Source organism: Ptychodera flava, chromosome 9 (assembly GCF_041260155.1).
Source record: "Ptychodera flava strain L36383 chromosome 9, AS_Pfla_20210202, whole genome shotgun sequence".
In the NCBI taxonomy this organism is placed as follows: domain Eukaryota; kingdom Metazoa; phylum Hemichordata; class Enteropneusta; family Ptychoderidae; genus Ptychodera; species Ptychodera flava.
The window spans coordinates 18412824-18427424 of record NC_091936.1 but is presented as its reverse complement, the minus strand read 5'-3'; the positions used below and the strand labels follow the sequence as shown (position 1 = coordinate 18427424).

At 38.1% G+C, this 14601-nt stretch overlaps 1 protein-coding gene across 1 annotated transcript; it reads right to left on the bottom strand.

Moving 5' to 3' along the window:
* Positions 1 to 397: 397 nt before the first annotated feature.
* LOC139140233 (protein saal1-like) lies at positions 398 to 12959 on the bottom strand. Its single transcript, XM_070709331.1, has 11 exons — positions 12795 to 12959; positions 10868 to 11211; positions 10193 to 10363; positions 8597 to 8680; positions 8153 to 8232; positions 5414 to 5589; positions 4688 to 4811; positions 4054 to 4136; positions 2920 to 3087; positions 1926 to 2095; positions 398 to 1288 (listed from the first exon to the last, which is right to left on the bottom strand). The coding sequence occupies exons 1-11, from the start codon at positions 12805 to 12807 to the stop codon at positions 1160 to 1162; spliced, it is 1542 nt and encodes a 513-aa protein (XP_070565432.1). The 5' UTR covers positions 12808 to 12959; the 3' UTR covers positions 398 to 1159.
* Positions 12960 to 14601: the final 1642 nt, after the last annotated feature.

The following is a 14601-nucleotide window of genomic DNA, read 5'->3' as shown; positions in this document are numbered from 1 at the left end:
GTCATCTTGGTTTCCTCTTTTTTGAAATAATTCCATGGGTTCATGTATTTGATTTTAAAATCAAGTTTCTGGTCATAATCATTCAATAGTCACTGTTGCTGAAGCGGGCACAGTTTTTCACATACAGTTCGAACACGGTCGGCTATTCAAGGCCACATAACAAAATATGCATGTTTCCAGTACCTCTGCTTTCCCAATTTAAAAGCCTTTGACTCTAAAAATTTTTTCACATTTTGAAAATCATGCTCCATTTAGCCAAATTTTGCTGTCTTTTTGACATATCCCACGTGCACCACATTAAAAAAGTTCCCAAAAGACCCACCCTATTATTTGCTGAAGGCATATGGAAAAGCACATTGTTTGGCCTAAAGAATTATTTTCTATGGAATGCAAACAATGAAAAACTCTAATCAGATTTTATTTTCTTTAAAAAAATTGACATCTTATTTTCTTTACAATGAGAGAGAACTAGAAATATGCTCTGTCTTGAAAGAAAATCAACTGGCAGTGACTGAGAAGATGTAATTTCATATCTGGTTATCCTCATCTCTTCATCGATGTCAGTGAATTCATCTTCTGCACACATACATGTAATATCCAGACTTCTTGATCTATCTGTATGACAGTTTATCTCAAACTGTGTATTAGATCTTAAAAATATAAGTCTACAGAGCTACGCATTTCAATTCATCATTCTGAAAAACACATATCCATTTTAAAACATAAGACAACGAGCCCCTGGACCATGAAAGATTTAAACTCATGGTTGTATTTCCTGATCAAGAGAAGAAAATTTGGTGTCAACCATAATATTTTTGACTAGGTGTCAAATTGCATCATATACTAATTTCTACGAGTCTTTAAGTGACCGTATTTGAAAAATGTTCAATGTTCATAAAAAGCTGTTGAAAATTTCATTTTCTCTTCATTGCTTCAAAATGAATCAATATTCAGTGTAGGACCAGCCAAGATTTGAAGGACTTTTGTATGTCTGACTTTGTCTCAGCCACACTCTACCATAACCCCTTCACCACCATGGTTTGGCCCAAACCCATTGACATCAATGGTCAGTGTGGACCTGTTCAGTGGGAATTAGGGGGTGAACAAATCAAAACAACTTTCATGTTTCCATGGTTTTTCTATCCTTGATTCCCACTGTCTACATTTCCCACTCCAGGCTCTGGATCACATCATCATCAACGCTGCTCTTCTTCAGCGCTGATTTCAAAGATCGAACTTTGCCCTCTTCACACTTCTTCAGTTGCTTGCAAATGATCCCGTTGCTGGCCTGTGAGAACAAAAAATGGGAAAAACACAAATTTACAGAGAATGAAGATACTCAGTCAACTACAGAAATTATAGAAATTCCATCATACAGAAGCATCAGTGTTCATGGGGCTGTCTGACTGATTGATTAGCAAACAAACATGTCAGAGCAAAAAACTGAAATGTAGGGACCTTGGACTCACACCAGCAGATTTGCTCAATCCAACATCAGCCTTGAAGAGTGATTATGACAAAACTTTACAAGAGAAAATATCAAAAACTGGAATATATGCTTGACAGCATGAATCAAAATTACTTTGCAGAACATATCTTTTCACAGCTAGTTTGTCTACAGTGAGGTTCCTCTGACTCCAACACATCAAAGACTGACTTTATGAACGAAAGCTGCCGTCTTCCTTTCTCTTTTTTTACAACATTACAAGTACAACACACTGATTACATTACAAGTCCAAAACCGTGATGAAATCCATTCACGTAGTTGTGAGAATTGAGTATAGATGGACCCTCAGAAACACAGATACTACCCTTTGGACAAACTTAGAACGATGCAAATGATGTACATGTACATCATATTTGCACAGTCATTCTATGCCGCAAAAGATTTTTCAGGCAGGCAGATGTTCAAATATCTACTGTACCTTTGACTTCAGTAAGCTCCCCATGTAATTAAGAATTACATTTTCCAACATATGGGCCCTGCTTGTGTTCAGTTTCTGTTCTTCTTCGGACAAAGATGATTTTCGCCGCTGTCGCAACTGCGATCTCAGAATGTGTACAATATCAACTAGATCTCTTGTAATTCTGGAATCTGTTTTGAAATTCAGAATTATGCACAATGTTTAAGTATATCATGAAAGAAAGGCAAGTTGGAATGCAATGAATATGTTCCTCAGATGGAGAAGTTTGTAAACATACTAATACATGGATCTCATGCACTTGTTTTAATCATGATAATTGGCCACTGAAATGCTGGAGTGACTTCCTTGGTTGAAATTTATGACATGCTGTCAACAAAAATATCTAGGGGTAAGTCAACTACTAATACTATAAATAAATTATGGAAGTACGGAAAACAGAGAGGCAGTGTGATCCTGCCTGGGCTGTGGAACTTCCTTGTTGGTAAACATTGCCTCTTCCCATATATTGGGATGAATGTCAAGCAAATGTGAAGTAAATTTGGCATTTGATGCGTGTTCATACATGTAGTTCACCAGTTTTGTAGCTTTCCGATCACTGCAAGACTTTGCCAAATACACCTTAGTTGAGCCCTTTTGTCTGTATAAATCTGTGTTGGCTGTGATTGCCGGTTTCGGTACAGTCGCCATTCTAAATTTTGGATATGCATAAGGGATGCTGGGATATGTAGTGCATAGCAACAGACCCATTGTATGGGTACTGTACATACAGCTGCAGACACGGCAACCCCTCCTTTCTAGTTGAAAACAATGGGTGAGAGGGTGAAGCACTGGGATGCAAGTTGTGTCAACTGACAGAAAATGTTTTCTGAATTTTCATTCTCTCCTTTTCTATCAAAATGAGGAAGTTCATTGATATAACATTTACATCTGTATCTCACAGACACCAAGACTTTTCAGTGCACTACTGCCATCAGTTCATATAAGCAGTGCTCACCTTTTTCAAGATACAAAACACCGCTGTCATTTGAGGTTGTCAGTGTGTCCAGTATTGACACAGATGCAGCAAGTTCAGTCTCCTTTCCGATGACTGTTATAGTTTCCTCGGTGCACACGGAATGAAGAAAATCTGCTATTAACCGGAAAACGGTATCACCATTCTCCACTGAAAAGTCAAAGATATCAACACATCACTCTCTTCAACAGGAAAGACATTCTTCACAAATGTTCAATATCCAGTTTACAGTAGGTACACTTTGAAGTAATTTCTAGCAATGAATTACACAGCAATATGCAATGTACATGTATCTAGGGTAATTATTGTTATCTGTACAAAAATTGATGATTCCTCTGGGCTTCATGATATCATGGTTGTTTGATTAGATGAGATTGAAGTTTACTTGCCAAATAAGACCTTTCATTGGCCCCATATGGCATACCAATGCTTATCTTATTTGAGTCAAACGAGAACAAAGCTTTATGCAGTTCATTGTGAACAATTAGGTGTGAGTACATCAGAAGCATTGCAAAATTAACCATTATCTGTTTGGTTAATGCATGATTCTAAGGGCAAATCTCGTTGCTGAACTTGATTTTAGTGGCATATTGAGATTTGGTGTGTGGGCAGGGAAATACTGAAAACCTGTACAAACTTCTGAAGAACATTTCATGCATACATGATCACATGTATTGCTTCATATCCAGAGTTCCATTTACCTCAATTTTGCCCCAATTTCTAAACATGCCATATCAATCCAGATCACATTGAGGGAACTCAACGACACAGAGACATTTGTACATTTTTTTGAAACCTTTAGAAACATTTGTCTGCAATCTGATAAATTGCTGGGTGTTCTGGTGTTGAGTATAAGTAATGCTAGAATACAAATCAAGTAATGTAAAAACTGCACAAGAGAGATCTACACGTAAGCAACATGTATATAAATTGAGAACTAGTCATGCCAAGTTAAAAAAATTTTGGTTTTCAACGGCTAAGGATGGCAGACGAAACACCATTGTCATGGATTGATTCACCAACAGATGACTGTATTGACAAACACCTGACCCTTACTGCCCTCAACCTTGAAACTGGAATATGAAATATGACATGTTGAATGACCATTGCTCTTACTGAGGGCAGCAGCTCCTTTCTCTGTTGTTGACAAAAGTTGCAAAGCATGGAGCAAGAATTCAAGAGCTGTTGGCCTTTCTCCCCTGAAATGAAATACAGAGAGAGATTAGGTGTTTCCACTTATTGAAAAGAATGGCAGGCTGGTCTTTAAATGACATGAAGACACTATTTTTTATCGTCAGGGTCAAAGGCCAATCATCAGATGTGAAAAGACTGTAGACAGAATCTGCATTTTACTCTACTTGAAAGTTGGAATAATACTGGCCAAGTCATTTGCAAATTAGGGTAGCAGGGAGACAGATTGAATGTTTCATTCAACCAAGGAATGTTGCTTGGTTGAGTGTCAATATTTTGGATAACTCTACCCATAGCACACCAAAATGTGGTGGGCAGGTATACATGTATGTATGGAAAACAGCTCCACCAAGTATTACAAACCTTGGATACACCAGAATGATCTAAACAGAAGTAAGTGAAGACAGAGGTGGACAAATTAAGCATTACAGCTGCATGAAGACGTATTGCCAATGCTCTTCAAATACCTATCTTCATTTCCAGGAGGGAGAAAGTTGTGTGCAAAATTCTGATGATGGATGATCAGACTCACAAAAGACACCAACACTGTCATATTTACCTGACTTGTTCACTGGCCTCACATAGTGCAATAAGTAAATTTGACGAAGACCACATCGTGAGTAGTTCATCATCCATATCTAATAATTTATCCAATAAATCTGACATGTTGTGAATCAGGTCATCTGCAAAAAAAATGCATAAATTTATAGAGTTTTACAAGTGCAAGAACCACAATAAGGCTAGTCTTTATTTCTGTAATCACTAAAGGCTTGTACAATCTGTTGTGCATATTAGACCAGTTAGCTAAATCTCTCCAGTATGAATCTGTTGTATTCAGTTTGCGATGAGTATGAAAATCTGTCCGTGCGAAAGGACTTGAAAATACTTGAAAACTACACAAAGATAGTAATACTGTACTGCTTCATTCAGAAAATATTATATTTTTTCAAACCAGAGATGTTTTCATAAGATGATGAATACAAAGAATAATACTTCTTCAGGTTCAAAAACTGATGACAGTGTATTTACTTAATCTGTTCAACCCAGTTCCCTGTAAACAGGTCTGTACTTACCATTGATAACAATAGGTTTGGTGAAAATTATGTTTAATGTAAAAATAATTGGTTGTCTCATGGTAAAAGAATAGAAGGTTATTTTAATTCAATTGTTGGTCAGTGACATTCAGTAAGAATTGCTGGTTGCTTCCACAGGAAAACCAGCTGTAAAACAATCACAGTGTAACAGTAACTGTTTTGAAAGTTCTAAAATTGAGAATGATACTCACTATTTGTAGAACTTTGAAGTATGAAACAGATAGTTGTCGGAATTGAAGAGATTTTCTTCAGCGCAGCTAACCAGTGTGTTGCAGATTGTGTGTTGGAGACACATGTGTAAATAAGTCTGGTTGTCTCTATCAGTGTGGGTGGATCGGAACACTCCAGTAGTGCAAGCACAACAGTACTATGAAAGTCAAAACATCACACAGATAAAAAACAAAGCTTTTTAACAATACACAGTGGGATTAAAAGACAGTAGTGTAAACATAAGATGCACCTACTATTGCTTAACACAGCTGATAAAATCACTTATCACATGCACAAACCAAGTTTGTCGTCTCAGAACAAAAAATACGGGATTTATTCTCTGCTCGTTCTACGTCACAACAACCCATGTTCATGTCATAAATTTTGGTGTGTCAGACGTTTTTTTGCGTCAATCTTCGGTGTGCTTGTCAATGTACAGAAACAACATGGCGGCCGATATTTCTCCTGCAATCAAAATGTGTCTGACGTGAAAATATCATAAAATTAGTAATGATTATTAGAGTCTGACAAAATACATCCACTTGGCAAATTTGAGTCCTTGTGTTATACTTTTGTCGCCTATATGGGGGGGTTCATATTCATGTAGTGAAATGCGGGCTTTCGGCCGTTGGCGGCGCCCTCCTGCACAGGTGCTGCGCTGCCGTTGTATTCATGGAATGCCAAGCCTCGCATGTACATTACGCATTTCCCCTCACCAACACAGAATGATCCATACCGCCGAAGCCTAAAACGTCTGAACGTAAAGCCTCTGCGGAACGACCCAGTACGACAAAGCTTGGTAAGTCCACGAGTTTAATACACTGGGTTAAACACTATAATTGGCGCTGCGAGCGAGTACCTCACGGAAAAACTCGTGGACGTGGCCTTCCACTTGAAAGTGATACGAGTAGAGTTACGTGGCGTATTCATAATTGAAAGTACGAGTTTACGAGTAGGTAGAATACGCCAAAGTGCTTGGAAAGTTTTGCGAGTAGAGTTGGGACGCCCAAGTGCTTTTTTGATTTTCAAACACTTGCCCCAAATAAATCAGCTGTAGCACAGTTTCTTCGGGTGAGAGACTTAGAAGCTAGTGGCGGCTAAGAGAAATCAAGAACAAGCTTCCAGGTGTTGCAGTAAAGCTGTTTTAAGTAAGTTTCTTCATCTGGGTGTAAGTTCATATTCGTTCATTTTGGGTGAAATAAATTGTTGGCGGGAAATTTTTGTGTGGTATTTCTGTGGTGGCAGCCAGATTTCCTCGCACCTTTTTCTTGCTGACAAAAGCGAATTACGTACACCACGTTTGCACAGCGCATTTTTGTGCGGTCAACTAAATATTCACCACCAGTTTCGGAATTCTACCATTCAGTGGTGCAAAAAATAGCGTAATGGGGAACATTAACATCTCAAGTTCTTTTTTCATTCTGTGCTATAGATCCCATCGCCACCTGAACTTTTGATGCACAGTGTACTTTCATATGCAGTAGACATACAGTTTCCACTGCAACAAGGGGGTCACGTGCGGTGCATGTCTATGCCTCCAAAAGTATTTTCATAGACTACGACAATAATAATCTAAACAATGAGAACATGAGTGTATCACCTGTACATTCCTAAGGAGTTTATACGTGAAAAATTTGCGGAAACAACGAACTCAAAGCTGGTCACATTACCTTGAGTTCCATAGGCACTGTAACCAGGGTCAGGCGCCATGTTCAAGTGTTCACGCCATTGAGATTCAGTCAATTTTGTTCTTGAAAAATAATGTAACTTCGTCTGAGGTAAATTTCTAGGCCTATGCTGTCTTTGAAATAACTTTGTTGAAGGTACATGTATACATGTATGTAGGAAGAAAGGTCGTCTGGCATTTTGCTCTGTACATGGACGTGAATGCTGTTGTGTTCCTCAATCACGCAACGGATGACTAGAAATGATTGACAACTTGCCCTCTGCGTATTGATATTACTCCTAAAATACTTCAAAAGTATAAATGCGGAATCGTTATGGACAACTTCTTGTACTTTGCAAAAAATAACAAAATCTTGGTTTGTGCTTGTGATCAGTATATTATTCCCTAATATTTTTCTTCATTCAGCTCAGAAAGTATATACTCCACGTAATGACCGTGTCACCAGGAGTCGAAGACATGGTCATTCCAGTATTTTCCTTCGCTGAACGAAGAAAAATATTTGGGAATTATATCTAAATACAAATTACGATGTAGCCATATCCATAGTGCAAAATATATGAATTATTATTTAAAAGTTACACCTATCTTGTGGTTATTGGCACTGGAATGTACGCACGTACTGATTAACACAACTGATGATACAGCAATACACTGTGCAGAATACAGGAATTGTCACTGACAAATTTTACCTATTGATGTCATGTATTATCTGACATAGGTAGTTTACATAGACTTCCCGATTACCCTTCACTACAAAATCTCACGTAAAAGTATGATGTTTGCAGTTCAATGTGTTCATGAATGTTACACATACACTAAACATTGTGTTGGAAAAGCAAAATGCTGGACGTTTCCATATGCTGTACTGTGTACATCACCAAAAGACATACATTGTACATTGCAAAATCGTTACTTTTGCTATAAGACACACTTTCTGAGTATAGAAATATCATAGATGTCTGGTTCATACAAAAAATATGCATTAAACACAGTATGGCATAAAGTGCAGGGACAATTTGGTGATGACACTTACATCAATTCCTCCCGGTTACTTATATCAACAACAATCTCTTCATTACAAGCCATGTTAGCAAGAATCCCTACACAGATTTCCTGTTGTGAAAAAAAATAATGTCAGGAAATTCACCTCTATCTTGTATATGTAATAATGTATTCTCAAAATAAATTTTCTGACTCATCCACATGCATTTTCATGAATGTTATAATATCCACTGAATGTAACGCACAGCATGGTAATACACAATTTACATAACCTATTCACCCCAATTCCATGTAAACAGGTCCACAATCACCATTGATAACAATAGATTTTTGACAAAACCATGATGTTGAAAGGGTTCAGGAAAACTACAAAGATATTCATTTACTTTTTTGTAAATATTCATATTTTAGTGATGTTGTAATATTAATCTTGTGGTGTTATACCATAATAATAAAACATAAAAGCTTTACTCACAGTTGCCCTTGGAGCATTTGTTGTCTCTATGACTCTGATCAGTATATCAACCATCTTCCATTGATGGAGAAATATGGCAACTTCCTATGAAAGTCAGTGCAAAAAAAAAACAATTAGAAAACTAATAATACTGCATTACCTTGAAGCTGTTGTTAAAATGTTCTGTCATAGAACTAAGAAAACGCATTATGGTATTATACACCCAGACTGCCACACCTTATCAACAATTCTAACTTCTTGTCACTAGTATGGCTGGCTGACTGCCAGCTACTACCGTACAAACTTAGAGACGCTAAGGGGCCATGGATAATTAAACACAGCAAACATAACTTCCGCTTTAGGGGGAGGAGGGGAGTGAGTTTGGCTGTATTTCGATTACCGTGCACAAAAATTGCACATGTTTTCATATCAACATCTCGCTCCACGTTTTACTGTATCGCAAAATATCACTACATTGTTTGGCGTGTACCAGGCCAGTGCGGCACCCAGGCTACACCATTCTTTTGAAATACATGTGGTTCAGTGCATGGTGTAAAATAACATAACAACCATTTTGGATACATTGCGTTATTGTCGAGTTGGCGCTGAACAAAGATTGATTTTAGAGGGGGTATGCCAGTGGTGGTAGGAGCATATGCATGGTGCATGATTTGGCCAAGTATTTCTGTCTGTTGCTTCTCCACTAGGTGACTGGATGCTGTATGTTGTGGGTTCGAACCCGATTGAAAACACCATATATTCATAGCCACGTAATTACCGATTGTACCATATAGGTATGATACAGAATGAGGCTGGGTTGGATTTTCGCACTTCCAAACTTTCGTTTAGGAGGAGAGGGAGGGGGGGTTGAGGCCAAACGCACTATAATTTCGTTTACCGTGTGGGTGCTTTATTTATCCACGGCCCTTAAAATTCACCAGTTTGAAAGCAAAGAGAAACAGACAGGTATGTTAGGTGTTTGTTGAATTAGCTGGTACACCTCTTTTTGGGATTTAATTTTGGGGCAGATACTAGTCATAGGATTAAAATGAGTATCACTGATGCATATTCAACAAGGAGAAATACACTCAAAGTACCATACATGTACCAAATACACATGAGAGACTGTTCAACTTGTCGCGATGGAATTCCGGTGTCATTTTCTTACCCAGGATTACATTGTACTTTCCAATATGTACACTGTATGGATCAACACTGTGATTCCCTTGTGTCACTTTGAACAGAATCTGTTTCATGAACATCAGCGTATTGATGCAAAACACACACCAGATAATAAATGGGTGCCCGTACGTATTTTGAAAACACGACCTCACACAGAGTTATATTCCCCGAGTCTCCTAGAACATTCATAGCCTTTACAGTCTAGTATGGTGGTATTGATATTAGTCAAGTCGTACATATCTATATCAATCCACAAGAAAAGGAGGAAAGGTTTGGCATTTGACCTGTACAAAGTTGCACAGCTCAAACTTGGGACCTGGAAAAAATTACAATGCTAACGCAAATGCAAATGTACTCAATACAAATAAAACACTCTTGAAATGAAGCTTTGTTATACGGCATACCACAGACAGATCACTGTCCAAGCTTATATACCTTATTCATTGACATATCCCACAGCCTACAGAGTTCATTTTCCAGATCTTTATCAAGTTCTATCGGTGCAACGTTTGTGCTGTTTTCACTGTCATCTTGAGTAGCAGGTTCTTTCTCCTCTGTTGTAGATGATTCTCCTTCGCCACCATCAGGGTCCTCTTTCCCTGCTTCCTATTTCATGAAACATTAAACATCAGATATTGGTAGGAAACCACTGATACAGTATATATTACTAGGCAAGAGATTTGTTTTTTTAAGTTTGCCATTGTTAAGGCAAGCTCCCTTGCTTGAAGAAGTGAACAGTCACTTCGTTGCACTATTGTTAATATCTGACTAATTTGAACATGTAACTGTAACAAATATTTAGTATTTATGGTGGGCGCGGGGGGCTATTGACAAAATTATGACAATGAGAATATCAGCAGTTCTCTCTGTAGTTGTTTTTTATTACACCTGAGACGTACAAATAATATTGGCTCGGAAAAAGCAGTGAGGTCTTGATTAAACCCATATCCAAACAAAGAGTTAGACTTCATAGCAATTACGTCTTTTTATGTATTTCACACGTTTCAAATGACATGCAATCAGCTATGGCGATTGCAGGGTCATTGCCTGTACATTTTCTGATCTGGCAGACTTTAAATAACAGAAAGTAAATTAGTCGAAGAAATTTACCTTGATAAGTGTCATTAAAGTTGTGAAGACCCAGTGTTTACTGAAAACAGTGTCTTTGATGATGACTGCATGCAATCTCTCTTCATCTTGATCCGATTGTACTGTCGGCGGTGACGGATTTCGATCTAAGACGTACGGGGAATCCTTTGAACTTGTGAGTTGCTGATCCACTATATTTGGTGAGTCAGTTTCTTCACTGGGTGACAGATGACGTTTTATCTGTATAGGTCCTGATTCTTCACTGCTGGAGTCACCATTGGTGTCTATTGATGGGCTTTGATGTTGCGCCGATGATCTCGGTGACTGGCCACTGTCTTGGTGTGCTGACGTCAACCTCTGGTCATCTAGGCATGGTCATAGACATAAACTGATATGGTTAGCAATACACTGTACACAGAAAACATAATCATGTCTGTGGTGCCAAATGCTTGATGCTTGATGTTCAAACATTTTCATCACTGCACAAAACAGGTAGGAGAAGATGCATGTGTGCATATCAGGACTTTACCCATTAAGCGCCAAAGTCAATTCCTGTTGCCTTGATAAAATATAACCAATGTATTTTTGTTCAGATTAAAAAAAATTGATCAAAAACTGTAGCCAATGAAAAATGAGGTCCGTTTGGTCCAACAGTATCAAGAAAATTACAGAAAAAATCACAACAAATGGTAAAATGTTGCACTAAAATTTTGGAGGGGAAAAATTACAGCACTCGAAGGGTTAAAGTGCAGAGTGACTCTATACTGAAGTGAACAGGGTCCTTTAACCATTGTAGGTTTTCCCAGATCTAGACTGCTGTGGATGTGATTCTACGAATTTTTGACAACAGTGGTCACCGTGACAATATCTAGGTGTTCAATCAAGTTGTACAAGTAAAGAGACCTAAGTGAACAGATTTGACTATGATATACCCAAGTACAAGTGAATGTGTCCATTTTAATTGTGTGTATTTTGCATTTGCGTGTCCATGTTCCAGGGTAAACAAGTCTTTTGCATAAACAATTTTTTTTTTTCGCAAAAAATGGAGATTCCCTTTAGTTTGCTGATAGGAATGAACCAGCTCCATGGCAACCATCATCAACAGCATTAATTTATGGGCTTGGACGAGAGAACAGCAAAATTAATGTGCTAAGCTGCCTTTACACATAATAAAATGCTACTGGTCAGCAAGTGGCCCTCTAGTCCATCCATAAATCTGTTACTCGCATAAAGGCTTGACTCAAATGAGCTGAAGACATTTACTTAGCCAAGAAATGTTGCTTGCTGGGAATTATCAGGTAGACTGTAAATTGTACAATCTCAACAGTCTTATTTGAAGTGAGTGCTTCGCAGTAAGCAACATTAAATCATTAATATTGACTGGAAGTTAATTTCATTATTTTGGTTATTTTGGTGTCTGAGATAAATTATATTAGTAAATTCTTATCTCGTCGACAACAATCCCTTGAAAAATCACACTGCATTGGGTGGCCCCGGCCCCTGGGCTAGCCCTTGCCTTGCCCTTCGTGTCTGCCGAGAGTGTTTGTAGCCCATTCACCAAATAGATGTACACTCCTGACAGACACGTTGGGCAAAGGATCCCCCTCATTATTCATTGCATCTACTCGAGACATTTCATAACTTTCCCTGGGCCTGGATGAGGTGGATTATCCGTCTACTACGGAAAGCTGAGCGTCGCTGTGCAGCTCGGTGTTGCAAGTGCATCAATGACCGACGGTAACTGAACATCGTATAGGCACGACCACTTCCGTAAATTACTGGAGCCATTTTTTGACCGAAGCTTGGCTGCAGTTTTTCGTGATATTTTGTGTTACAGACGGTAGCGGGCACAATTCATGATGGGGATGTGTGGCAAAGCACGTTTTGATCGGCCTTGACTATTGTGAATGCACTAACTAAGGTATCACTCGAAAAACAGCCCATTTACCTTCCCCTGACATATTAGAGGATGCCAGTGTAAGATCCTTGACTCTTCTTCAAGTACACACGTCGATAATCCTGCGGCTATCGTAAATTCTCTTACGTTTCTTTGCTGAGCCATCTCTTTTTCCACGACGACGCCATGTTGGTTTACTCTGCAAAGTTTTGCTTTGGGTAATACCACTAAGTACGCGGGGGAGGGCAGGACAGTTGCCGCGAGGGACGTGCTTCTCCATATCTCCGGATATTCTGCCGGGCTATATTTATACTGTTTATATATTATTCACTGAAACAGAAATGATACACCCGCTTCTTGTACGTCCGTTTGAAATGACTTTTGTTAGGGCCGCCATCTCTGAGTTAGGGAGCGTTCAGTTATTATGGCCGGGGTGGGCCGGCAAATTCTTCCTGCGCATCAGTGAATAAGTGAAACCCCAACTACCCATTGCACCAAAAATTTAATGACCCCCCCTTTTAAGATTACAAAAATTTCATGACCCCCCCCCCCCAACATTGCTTGAGTAAAGCTGCAAACGCATACACCTCTGGAGGGGGGGGGGGCGATAGCATCCAAAAAAAATCTCAGATTTTTTCAAATGACCCTCCTTAAAAACTCACAAGGTGTGAATGTTCAAATTTCCCCTTCTGACTTGCTATAATTTTGAAATTACCCCTCAAAGGGATTGGACAAAAATTACAGGTGGATTGCAATATTTTTGCGCAAGCGTGTGTGTACAAAATGATATTTGGATTTAATTGATAATCAGCTGTTGATAATGTTGATTCACTATACATGGCAGTCTACGAGAAAACTATGTAACACTTTTTCAATACAAAACTATATCTATACATTTACAGATATCTGATAATTGACATAAAAGTACTTAATTGCAACTGGTATGTGGACAAAAAATTTGACTTAAGAATTTCATCCACTGTACATGGGAGTCTATGATAAAATTGTGAATAATTTTTTCCAATGAAAAACTTGCTATGCTTGTGCATATACAGACGGTGAATAATTAACATAATTGTACTTGATTAGAATATGATGGTTAAAGGTGCATATTATGTGTACAAGAAATCTGATTTTGGAATTTCACTGAAAATGTCCATCCACTATACATAGGAGTTTATGAGGAAACTATGAATATTTTTTTTTCCTATTCAAAACTATCTAAATCTGTGTATTTATGGACGTTTGATAATTCATTTTAAAGTACTTATTTAGATTTGGATGGTTAAAGGTTGTTATGTGTGCAAGAATATTGGAATTTCACCAAAATGTTGTTTCACTATACATTGGAGTCTATGAGAAAACTATACTTAATGCTAGACTAAATTAATTTGTGCTTTTATAGGTGTTTGATAATTGATACAAATGTACTTGATTCAATTAGAATATTTGAAAGTTCAGATGTTGACCACAACTATGACAATGGAATTTCACCTAAAAGTATAATTTCACTTTTCAGGGACTAGTAGTCTACAGGTAACTGTTAAATAATTTCCCAGACAAAACTTGCAATATCTCTAATATGTAAGTAATATAGGAATTGTCCATTGCCCTCAGTGAGCTCGATTTACAATAAGACAAGCCTCAGAGTTGCCTATAGTTAAGATTTCATGTGACAGATAATCATACTTTTGTTCGGATTAACAGTTAAATGACTTCAGAGAATGAAATCCTGCAGTGAATCATTTTCATCTCTGAGAATATTTCTGAACACTGAAACTGCTTTTTATGAAAATTAAATGACCCCCCCTCTGAGCTGTTTGAAAAATACATGAACCCCCCCCCCCTTTACAGTTTT

What these genes read in the sequence shown, in the direction of transcription:
- LOC139140233 (XM_070709331.1), bottom strand. An exon ending in GGGATATGTCAATGAATAAG is followed by an intron (nt 8,681 to 10,192) that starts GTATATAAGCTT and finishes TGACTTTCATAG; the next exon opens with GAAGTTGCCATATTTCTCCA. An exon ending in CAAATGCTCCAAGGGCAACT is followed by an intron (nt 8,233 to 8,596) that starts GTGAGTAAAGCT and finishes TTTTCACAACAG; the next exon opens with GAAATCTGTGTAGGGATTCT.